At 43.0% G+C, this 11778-nt stretch overlaps 1 protein-coding gene across 5 annotated transcripts in view; it reads right to left on the reverse strand.

The window, feature by feature from the left end:
- Window positions 1–513: 513 nt before the first annotated feature.
- The window catches only part of LOC125036847 (protein Gawky-like), a 98743-nt gene continuing 87478 nt past the window's right edge, over window positions 514–11778 (reverse strand). For all 5 annotated transcript variants that reach the window (XM_047629730.1, XM_047629727.1, XM_047629728.1 and 2 more), the window contains 2 exons: window positions 11619–11738; window positions 514–10895 (listed from right to left, as the gene is read on the reverse strand). In XM_047629730.1, coding sequence (XP_047485686.1) covers window positions 10518–10895; window positions 11619–11738 — 498 coding nt within the window. In that variant the 3' untranslated portion in view covers window positions 514–10517. The remainder of the gene's footprint in view (window positions 10896–11618; window positions 11739–11778) is intronic.

Raw genomic sequence — 11778 nt, forward strand, 5'->3', positions numbered from 1 at the left:
AAATTAATTCTTGCAAAACTGCCATAACGACTTACCTCCTCTCTCAGAACATCTATGAGATTTTTTTTTCAAAAATTATGTCAACAGGTAAATGCATATTTTTTCCTGTTCTGTTCTATTGTCTTGGGACATATTATTTGTTACTTGTTTGTATTTTTTCTTCCAGAGAGACAGTCAGTATCAGTTTCAAATAAGCTGAACTATGAACAGATTGTGTTATATATCACACTTGGTAACACAAAGCTTGAATATATTGTTTACAAACTACACGACGACTTGTAATATTTTTATCAAATATAATATTCTATCAAATTAATTCAAATTGGACCTGCTATGCAGAAAAAAAAACAAGAAATTAAGATTGAGGAGCAAAAAAGTTCTACTTACCCTTACAATGAAAGAATTCTCATATATATGGATTATTATTTGAACAATGTAATAAAAGATTTTTTCACATTCCTACAAGCTTTTTTCTTTAAACCTCATCATTCAAAGGGATAATAAAAATCATAGTTAGGTGTAAACACTGAGACCAAATTTATTTATGCATATTGGAACATCCAGTACAAGAAAGCCTGTATAAATAATTATATTAAAAGCATCGCTGACCTGTCCAAGCACACTGACCAGCTAGGATATGCATCATGTGGCGTGGTTATCAAGAGGTGCCAAGGGCGGGTTGGCGCCGCCCACATACTGCCCATCCACTTCTGCAGTATCTAATGTAGAAGTGGATATGGGGTGCCAACTGTCGTGGGCCACCGCCTACCTGGCACAGGTAGAGGTGTCGTGTGGTGCCCCGCCCTGACTAGCTCGTGGGAATGTGCAGTGGTACGGTAGGGAGGACAGGCCAGCCGTGCCGGGCCACCCACCACACAGCCTCTCCCTATCCTTGGTGCTGGCCAGCTTGGCCTGGCGTGCAGGGTGAGGTGTGTGGAGTGTGGAGTGACCTCTGGCGCGGCAGAGTGAGCACGGTAAAACCTTGTGGCCGCCTGCTAACATGGCAACACAACACCAACATGTGGATACACGGGGGAGGCCGCAAACACCGCCCTCCCAGCTCCTGATCACGTCATCATCTCACACACGATGGCCATCAGGATCATAGTTGGCCACTCAATCAACCACCTCAGCCTGTGGACTGCGGCTGACTACCGGACGTTGCAGGGCTGAGAAGACGGCGGAAACGGCACCTTATTGCTCCTGGCTTCATTGCTACATTGGAGGCGTTCGGGCATATGTGGGCAGTACATGAGAAAGTTGGTGCGAGGGGGAGAGGGGAGGGAGAGGGTGAGGAGTCGGAGTGAACAAAGAAGAACTGGAACCCACATGGTTGTCTCTGGGGGGATGGTGATGGCAGGCAGCCCCGGCAGCAGTTGCGGCGCGTCATGTCACATGGAGGTGGGGGCCCCGGCTGTCACGGTGTAGACTGAGGCTTGCATACGGGCAGGGACCGGGGCCACTGAACACACAAGAGAGGCACAAGGGGAGCACCTGACATGGCTGCAGCAGCTGTGGCTGCTTCAAAAAGGGATGGACATTTCAAGCATGCCACATGGGTTCCAAAAAAGAAAAAAGAAAAAAAAAAAAAGGAAAAAAAAGAAAAGAAAAATCAATCAATAAAAAAAAAAAAAAAAAAAAAAAAAAAGGTGAATAAAAAAGGATGGTGATCAGGTTGGGTCAGGTAGTGTTAAGGAGAGGGAGGATGTCAGATGGACAGGATTGTAGTGGGAGGGCGGTGGGAGCGTGGCACCTCCTGGGGGTGAGGGCCCACAGCCAAGCACTGCAGCCACAGCAGCCTGTCAGGCAGACCTGGCGCGGGACCCTCAGGACTAGACAAGCTCACTGGACGAGGAGGCTGCAACGCACCCCCCGCCCTAGCTGGAAGGACACACTAGCAATGTATGGGGAGTTTTGTAACCTCAACACGTGCTGCCCAGCGCCTCACCATATGAACGTCAGAAGTTAAGTGTGCTAACCCTGAGCAGGCAACAAACCATCCCTTCACAATAGCAAGTACATTTTTATAATTTTTTTGTAGACTTTAATATCTGTAAGTTACCTTAGCTTAGTCACGTATTAGATGCCACCACTACACAGCATAGAGAGACACTATTAAGCTCTTTTACATATAAAGTGAAAGCCTCGACGTTCGGACCACCGGTGCTACCCTAGACCACATCCTGGCCATAATCACCTTACACCTACAACTTCAACAACAAAACCTCACAAGGACACTAAGATAATTCCCTGTTGTAAAAGAGCTTAGACCAGACTTGAACACATTCTACATGTATGAGCAATTCGCCAATAATATACCAGTGATTCAATCTCATATTACTTGAGGATAAAATACTGGCTGCAACAACCATTCAGGGCATAGCATTAGTCAATATTACGCTAGGTCCTGCACCAACGACCGTTGCCTTGCACATCTAAAAATATAGGTATAAAACGTACATCACTCATCTAATACAAAATTCTGACTCGTTACCGGTGCTGATGTGATAATACCATATAAGTTACATGGAAAGACTTGCCTGTCTAGCCTCGGGTGGAGCTATGGCAGGTTGCCGCCAGTAACCCCTGGGGCCCCCTGCTGCCACCACCATGTCTAGGCAGGGGTGGCAGGAGGGGGCCCACCAGCCTCACCCTCCACGGAAGGGAGTGGGAGAGTCTGGCATTTAATAGGGGAAAGGGGCATTATGGCAGCGGGATGCCACAACGGCAGCATCAGACTGCGGCTGCGGGGTGATGCTAATACACACAACAAATGCTTTGGTTCACCACCGCGCACACATACTCGAGAGAACGTGCACGGAGCGTGCGATATGTCTTGATGGTAGTATCAATAAGATACAACTATTATGCCCTCATCAGTTTACAAGTCCCTAATCAAAATGTCCAAAATGAGAACCGCGAGAACGCAACCATCACTTCACTCATTACATCTAGGTGATTAAGAGCAACACTGGAATCGGTGACAAAGGAACACAGCCTAGATTGTTTTGTGTATTTTCCTACAAGAAGACATGATCAGATAGGCTAAACTAAAGAAAAAAACTTACATTCAAGCTATAATTATATAAGAGAAATATTTGCTATTGATCATATCCAAGTTATCTACTACTTTAATTTGGCACCAAAACCAAGAAGTCATAAACCTATCAAGTTGCTACAAATGGCACCCTTTACTTCCTTCAAGGTATCTTTGGAATCTCAAGTTTGAAATGCATTTCAGTGTTGACAAAGCTGCAACAATTGTCTTTGAGGTGCAGTATGGAGCAATGGGTGGTGGTGGTGTGGTGGTGGTGGTGGTAGTGGTGGTGGTGGTAATGGTGGTGGTGGTGGTGGGAGGGGGTTAGAGGTTAGGGGGAGGGGGCTGGAGGGTGGCCCAGCATGGCACTTCTGGCTCTTACTGGCCCATCCCCCAGAGCTCACAAATTCTCATAATGGCTCTCAAATAGCTGCCTCGTTTAAAGAAATGTGGGTTATGCAGCTGCAGTAAGCAATAAGTTTCATCAGCAACCCTCCAGGAGAGTCAGTAGAAGGATTGTGACAATATTGTGACATGGCTGCAATCGTAAAGTTGATTATCAACTATTCTACATATAAGCACACAATAAAGCCAGGTTTGAGGCAGGCTTAGAATCATGATGAGATTTTGAGACAGGAGGGGAAGATGTCTGAGAGGGTGGCAGGAAGCTTTGCCCCCTTCATCCTCTCTCACCCACCACCACCACCAGGTTCAACCCAACACCCACTAGTATTACACTTCTCACTCTCCAACATGATGGTAACAAAACTGAGATCAACTACTCCTCAGCTTTATTGTTATTTTGACGAGGAGAGTTTTGAGTAGTTGACTGCAGATTAAGTCACGCTTTGACTGCTTCTGTCAAGTTCGATTAAGCTACAGTTATTACCACTTCATGGAATCAACTGTGTATATTTTAATCTATATAGCAATATTAAAAGAATATCTTGACTTGTACATAGTCAGGTACAAAAATCATAATACAAGTTTTATCACCCAAAAGCCTTAACTGGAACTCCAAGGATCTTTGGAATCAGGACACTTTTACAACAGGAATTACTTAGCACATTTAGGTGTGGGATGGCCGACACCACACAGGAACCACAACGTGCTTAAGGCAACAAGTTCAGCACTGGAAGCAACAGTACACAGAGGTGGCAGTAGCAACAGCAACAGCATTACCAGCAGTGGTAGCTATGACAGAAGTTTTTCCCAGGCCTTTAGCCAACTCAATCTTTCCAGACAGCAGCTGATGCATACCACTGCCCTCCTTACTGCCACCTGGTCGACTGCTCCCTGAGACCGGCCCTGTGGATTACCACATGCCTGCCATCACTGCCTACTTGCTGCCTCTTAATACCACAACCTTCGTCTTCGTGCACTAATTAACATATAGCTCTATGGTGCATTTAAACACACTTATCACTAATAGGAAGTCCTTGTAGGCCCTCGGCTACCACTTTCCAATGACAATGAGGCAGGGTATGATAGCACTCTCAAGAGGCCGCGCTTCTGCTGTTGCTGTTGCTACTTGAACTGTGCTTTTTTATCCATTTTATACATTTTATTATTTTTTTTATTTCTTTTTTTATATTTTACTTTATTTTTATGCTTAAGTTTACTGAGGTCCAGTGCATGAGCTAGTTGCATGGCATGTTAACCCAGTCAAGATGGGGCATGCCAGCAGGGGTGGTGGTGGTGGTGGTGGGGGTGGTGTCATGACAAGCCACCACAAATCAAACACAAGGCACATGTACGTTGCACTTGCTGAGGGTGGTGAAGCCCTTGTGTCTGACCAGAGAGGGGAGTATCACACTTGGATTCAACTCACAACCATAACAACCTTAGGAACCTCACACCATACACTCTACCTGGCATCATTTTTACTTTTTTATTTTTTTTTTTCTCTATCTTTTATTAAATGCTTTCTTAGTCTTTTTTTGCGGAGATGCCAGGGTAGGACTACTGACTACGTTCTAGAGGAGGAAGTTGTGTGAGGCCCCTAGGCAAGGAAGATGTGTAGGACCTGAGGCCTGGCCAGGAATGTGCTTCATTTGTTAGTATCTGGCACAAGTTTATGCTAGGCATTTTCTCCTTGTCATTAGCAAGAAGTTTGGAAAACAAGAAAGGGTAAGGCCAATACATGAGAGACTTCTTTCATTAACTGGGGGATGTGCTGGAGGGATAGGGTGGGAATTCAGGAGGGGGAAAAAAAAAAAAAGGGGGGGGGGGGGTCAGCTGGCATGTGTGAGAGCAGAGTCCTTGGTGAGGCCTCAGGTCCAGTAGCACTCCCAGCACAGCACCATCTGCGCCCAGGTCATGCTGCCTGCCCAAACTATCGGTACATCACCACAACCACACTCTTACTAAACCACACTCCAATACCAGTTAACATACATTATGTGCTAGTATATATATTTATATATATATATATATATTTATCTATATATTATTACTCATCCACACAATATTGAGTACATCAACAGTCTTTCAGTCATTAGTACTATAGTAACCCATAAAACAATAAAATCACCAGTCATTAGTCAGAAAACACAGTATTACATCACAGACAAACTAAAATCATTATAATGACCCCAGTCATACTAACACAGTCAGCAACACTCTGAGTGTCTTGATGCTGATAGGTGTGGAAGTGTGACATGCAGTGTGGGTGGGTGGGTAGGTAACAGTGTGGGGACAGCACAGAGGACGGGTGAGGGTGGGGGCTGGGATGCCAGCGGGCCAACTACTGAGGCTTTGGTCCTCCATCAACAGTCCACAGATCACACGTAGCACCAAACACAGCTTGTGCACATATAATCAACCAAACAAGCCTTGCTTCCCTGCAGCTAGCAGTTACTTTGTCACAGGTTTTTTTTGTATACCAATAAAACAATCATGAAGACCAGTTATCACATGAGATGTGAAACAAGGCTTGTTTGGAGTTCTTGATACTGAAGACGCAGGCTAGGACGGTAGTTATAAGTCTGTAGTTGATCAGCAATATGTCACAACTACACTTCTTTTTCTCAAGAGGAATGAATAAGGCATTGCGCTTCTTCTATAGTCACCCTAAAGCATGAATCTATCATGCATCACTAACTGTCATTCTAAAGCATGAAATGTATGTCATGCAATCACTTTAACTGTCATCCATGTGCATGAATTTTACATCATGCATTACATACGATTGTCCAAAAGACATCCTTGAGTTTTACATGTGCATCAATTTTATGCATCAGATTATTTTTATGATCTTTGTATTTTGATAACATATTGCACTAATAATGAGAATAAATGCAGGAGACGGAGTTTCCAACAACAAAATCCTTATACCTATCATTCGTCGAATGCAATGAATGAGTTTGGCCCTATAGTCAGACTGGGAAACTCTAGATGTGAGTCCTGCATAGTTCATGAGAGAAATGCACAGCAGCAGCTGGACTACCAAGAGCTGAGTGGCAGGCTGTTCTCCAGAATCTACCAGTGCTGTTCTTTTCCTCTGTGGACAAAGACTGTTGATCAAAACTTGAGTGGGAACTGTTACATAACACAATATTGCTATAAATACCCCCATCTGGTGGCAGTAATTTCCTTTGGCTGAATAGCAGTGTTTCTTTTTATGTTTAGGCACAAGTTCCTCATGTCAAAGCTTATGAAAATGGGGCCATGGAAATGCTTTTCTCAGCCTTAAGTGTTTAAACTCCGCAATGTACAACAGTCTCGCATCCACTGACAAAGAACAGCAACCTGTTCACCAGCACTGAGCAGATTTTCCGTCCCCTGCGTCACAAAGGCTTCCTGAGAAAACGCCACTAAGCTGACCTCATCACCCTAAAAATTCTATGCAACCTAATCTTAAACAAACTAAATAATTACCTATCAAATAAAACCTACCATTAACAATTAGTTCCTCCTTAAAGGCAGAATAACAATCACCCTAGCAAAAATCACAACTGCGAAGAGAGGTGTAGCCGCCAGCTACAACTTAGCAAATGCGAGATGACTATTAACCTCAGGTAAACCTTGGGACACAGAATACATAACCCTAGATCTAAAATAAAACACCCCAGAGATCCCTCTCAGCTAGAGAGTGTGCAGTGGTGGCATCTAACGCTTGTACAACTTGCAGCACGGTCAATATACACGGTGTTGTCTAGGTAAATCATTTATAATAACCACAAAAATTAAAAGTTTGGTTCTTGTACATAGTTAACACAGGGAAAGAAGGCGAGTATCTTAACTGGCTAAATAATCTTGGAAGAATTACTGTTAGGGTAGCTGAGCTTCAGAGGAGCACGGTGTTCACCTTTATTTTGGGGGCAACCATTACCACAGCTGCACTAACACCATATTTGAGATTGCTGCACATTAAACACAAGAAACTATTAGTTCCAGTGTTACCAGGTAGGTCCGAGCTCATTTAATTTTATTACAGGCTAGAACCAAATCGGTCTGCCACACACAGGGCCTGGACCATGAGTCATTAGCTGGCATGTGCATAGGTCCTGACTTGTCATCTAAACTAAGCTGGTATTGGATTAACAGTGCCCGGCTCTCACAGTGCTCCCCTGATAACGCTACCCAGGCTTCAGGCCAAGCTAACAAGCAAAATCATGGAGCAAGCATCTTCACTGTTGCTCAACCAGACAGTGATAGTAGAAACATGTCTACTGCTATTAAGGGACTAATGCTAACCAAGGTGGAGAAAATTGACAAGTATTGACAAGTACCAGAAATGGTGTACCTGGCCTGGTACCTGACCTTGACAGTTTTACACTTTTTCCTAATACTATAATAACCCAACCCCTACTACACATACCACTAAAAACTAGAAAACATTTGGATAGTGCCAAAAAGTATGACACCACCAAAATGCAAGGAATCATCAGAGCTGACCCTCAGAACAGCTGGAAGTTGGACAGCTACCTATCATTGCTGTTATACATGGCAAAGTTAAGTCTTGATAATGATGATTCTCTGCCTCGCTTAGTCTAGATTTTTGGCAGACTGGCTTGATTATTCATTGTATTTAGATCATTAATCTGAAAGCTATAATATTGATATGGCTCCAAAGTATCACTACAGCTAGAGGTCAAGATAATATCCAGACATATAAGGGCTCTGTCACTTACAATATATCATCCTCAAAAAACAAACTTATGGTGGCACTTTGTTTATACTCCTTTTCAAAACTGTACAAAATACTGAATACGGAAAAATACTACACCATGACTTGAGTTCATAAAACAAATTACAACAATCTCCTTTTTTTGTGCTTTTTTTTTTTTCTTGTGGGGATAAAAATAGTAAGTAAAGCTGAGCGACAAAGAGAATTAATAGTAACATTATGAAAGAGTGGACTGGACCTATCACTAAATCTCACATTTAGCATGATTATTTGCAGCACCATTGTTTGTCAACCCGACACTTGGTACGCTGCTGACTCACTCGTGGCCACGGACCATACAGCATCACTGCAGATCGCCTTAATCTTGAGTATGCCTAAGTTATACATCTTAATTTGATTGGTTGTCTATTATTCCAAGAGTACACTGATTGGCTGGATGTTACCAAGGAGATCTCAAGTGATATTGTAAAATTCATACCACAGTGCAGCCTAGGCTGATAGCCACAACCACAATCCCTCACACTGCTCACCACATACCTGTGAGAGGTGGTGTTAGTCAAGTGAGCAGGTCCACTGGTGCTGCTTCACTAGTGATGTGTGCTGTGTGAGGCAGACAAGGTGGTTTCCAACCTTGAGGCTGCTGGAGCAAGAACCTGGGATCTAATACCCAATCATAACCTTTGGACCACTGGTGACTATTATATCACAACGTCAAACTTGCCAGAAACTACAAGAACACACACTGCAGAGTGTGCTTGCCTTATCACTTCTTGGATAACAGTGACAGAATTAATTTACACTAACAGCAAGAATGTGTGACTGTGTTCTCTGACAAGCAGCAGTAGAAGGGAGGTGCACCCTAGGGAGAGGGAGGGGGAGACCAACGAACCAAAGGTTGCATGGGTTCACTGTGAAGTGATGATGTGGATGAACATCTTAATAATGATAATGCGCATGAGTATGACTGAGGGTGGCAAAATTGAGGGCTTGCATGACGACGTTATGGCAGAGGCCACAACATACAGTCTGCTTGATGACATTTAAGCAGATCTTTGAGGTCCGCTTGTTGACACTGCAGATACCATAGTATATTGTCTGCATGACTGTGCCATTGCAGGCTTGAGGCCTGAACAACAACATCACAGTAGACTTGGAGGCCTGCAATATGGTGACACAGCAAAGACTAAACAATATCAGAAGAGTAACAAAATAGCAGACTTGGCTGACTGCATGATGTCAACAATGCATGGCCATAAAATAAGCCAACATGATGACAGCAATACAGACTTGGATGGCTAGCATAACGACGACACAACAGAGACCTACAAGAGGCCTGGATGACAACGGCACAGCAGAGCCCACATGAGGCTTTCATGACAACGACACAGCAGAACTACTGGACGATCCGAGGAATGCTGCTTAGCTCCTCACTGCACCCCGTATCTACCTAATCACTAGACTGAGGAATATCTGCCGAGTCCTGGAGAGCTCCATTGTACATATGAGCAGATCTTGTGTGGAGGATGTAAATCTTACAAGCACTAGAGTCTGTGGTGGAACTTGAGATACATAAGTAAGCACATTTAAAGTATATATAATTATCCATATAGGAAATATCACACAGAGGAGTGCTATCACTGAACAATTCTGCAACTTTTAACTATAAACTTAATTATATATTTAACCTAGAGCTTAGAATTTATTTCTCTTAAAACTAAATATAACTTAATTGCTTATCTTTTGGTACATTTACATCAAAACACTGCAAAACTGTGTGTAGGTATATTCTTTTGTTATCATATAATAAGACTTGATTCATGGTAAGAACAGACTTAGATAATATTGGCATTTAAAAGTAGGACCAGTTATCCAACTGAAGCAAATGACGAGCGCAGGCAGTTCATCTCTTACTTCAGTCGAGCTTGCACCTTTGTTTCTCCTAAAATAATGGTCAACATCAGCATGTCAATACAAGTAACTTTGTATTTAAGTCACAGCACATGAACTGTTTTAGCTCCATGGTCTATATGTTGGCCATAAAGAGCATCAAAATGATTGATTTTTCTTGTGTGTGCTTGGAGCTAAGTCTTTTAAGGCATTGTGTCTTAATAAAAGTGGGATTGATATACACAAGTATGGACCAGCATAATTATAAAGGTGTATGGGTAAGACTGGGGCTTACCCTATGTAGAGGCAGGGCTCTTGCGTGTGGATGTGGTATCACATTACCACTGTGGTTACTGCACACATTCTTTTGGAAAGTGCCTTTTTTTTTTTTAAACTTTTTTCTTTTCTCTTTTTTTTTTAATGGGGGGTGGGGGGGCCATGGCACTTACCTCCTCTCCTCCCTTACATGGACTCAGAGGTGAGAAGGCCATCGGGCAAGTAGGGCTTAAGTGAGGAAGGTGTGGCACGGTGTGGGTCTCCCTCCCCTATGTTGGCTCCACTCCACAGAGAAGAGCTACCTCCTGGGCCACTACTCCAGAGGTTGGAGCTGTTTCCATTTCCCCAGGAGTCCACCTTCGAACCCCCAGAAGACTGGGAAGTTGGTGTGGAGCCACGTCCAGACCCTCCCCAACTGGAAGCGTTAGTTGGGCCTGGTGTGGGTGGGGCAGCCTGGCCTTGGTGGGTGGGCTGTCCCATCACTTGCTTTACTTCGCTGTCATTGGCAAATTCTGCCAAGATCGTCGTATTGCTCAGCAGGCAATTGTTGAGATTTCCTTGTGCCTGAGAAGTGGGAGAAGAGTAAACAGATTGCGTTATTCCTACAAATATCACATACTAAGTATATTCTATAAGGGAAAAAGCAGGACAAAACTAAGTCATCTAGTAAAAGAAAAATAGCAAAATTTTGTGAAATTCCAGTCTATCAAAACCTTTACAAAAACACAGATTGGTACATGAATAATTCCCATCTAGCACCCCATAGTTAACTGACACATTACACAGCATCACAAACCAAAATAGCACAAAGAATGAAAAAGGGAAAAGAAAAGAAAAAAAGAAAAAAGGGGAGGAAATGAACTTACATATTTACCATTAAAAGCACCAATAATAAGGGACAATACTATAACATCTAAAAGAATAAGAAGCCAATCTTCTAGTAGTAAATTATAATACTAGAAGACTGGCTATACCATTTATATAGTCAATAAAAAGCATTTATGAAGCATGATAATTCATCAATAGCTCAATTACAATAGATCTCTTCCTAGCTGAGCACTTTGGAAGAAAGATCTACTGAGGTTTTGTCTTATGAATGAATCATCCTTCTAGCTTACAGTTCAACAAGCATGGGCTGCTTCAAGGTATTTCAGATCTATGTAAGTATTTTTTTCTCTCCTCTCTTTCTCTCTCTCTCTCTCTTTTTTTTTTCTTTTACTTTTTTTAACTTTGGCCATATATACAAGTATGATTTTTAGATCACAGCTTAAGGTTAGAGTTTTGTACCTTGGCAGCCTCCTCTCGTGAGCCGTAGTTGACGAGAGCAAAGCCGTGGTTGAGAGATAGGTAGAAGTTGACCAGCGGCCCGTGCTGCATGCACAGTGTCTTCAGGGTGGAACCATCAATCTGACAAAAAGATGTTGAAAAACTTAGGAATCTTGATAAG

Source organism: Penaeus chinensis, chromosome 22 (assembly GCF_019202785.1).
Source record: "Penaeus chinensis breed Huanghai No. 1 chromosome 22, ASM1920278v2, whole genome shotgun sequence".
NCBI lineage: Eukaryota > Metazoa > Arthropoda > Malacostraca > Decapoda > Penaeidae > Penaeus > Penaeus chinensis.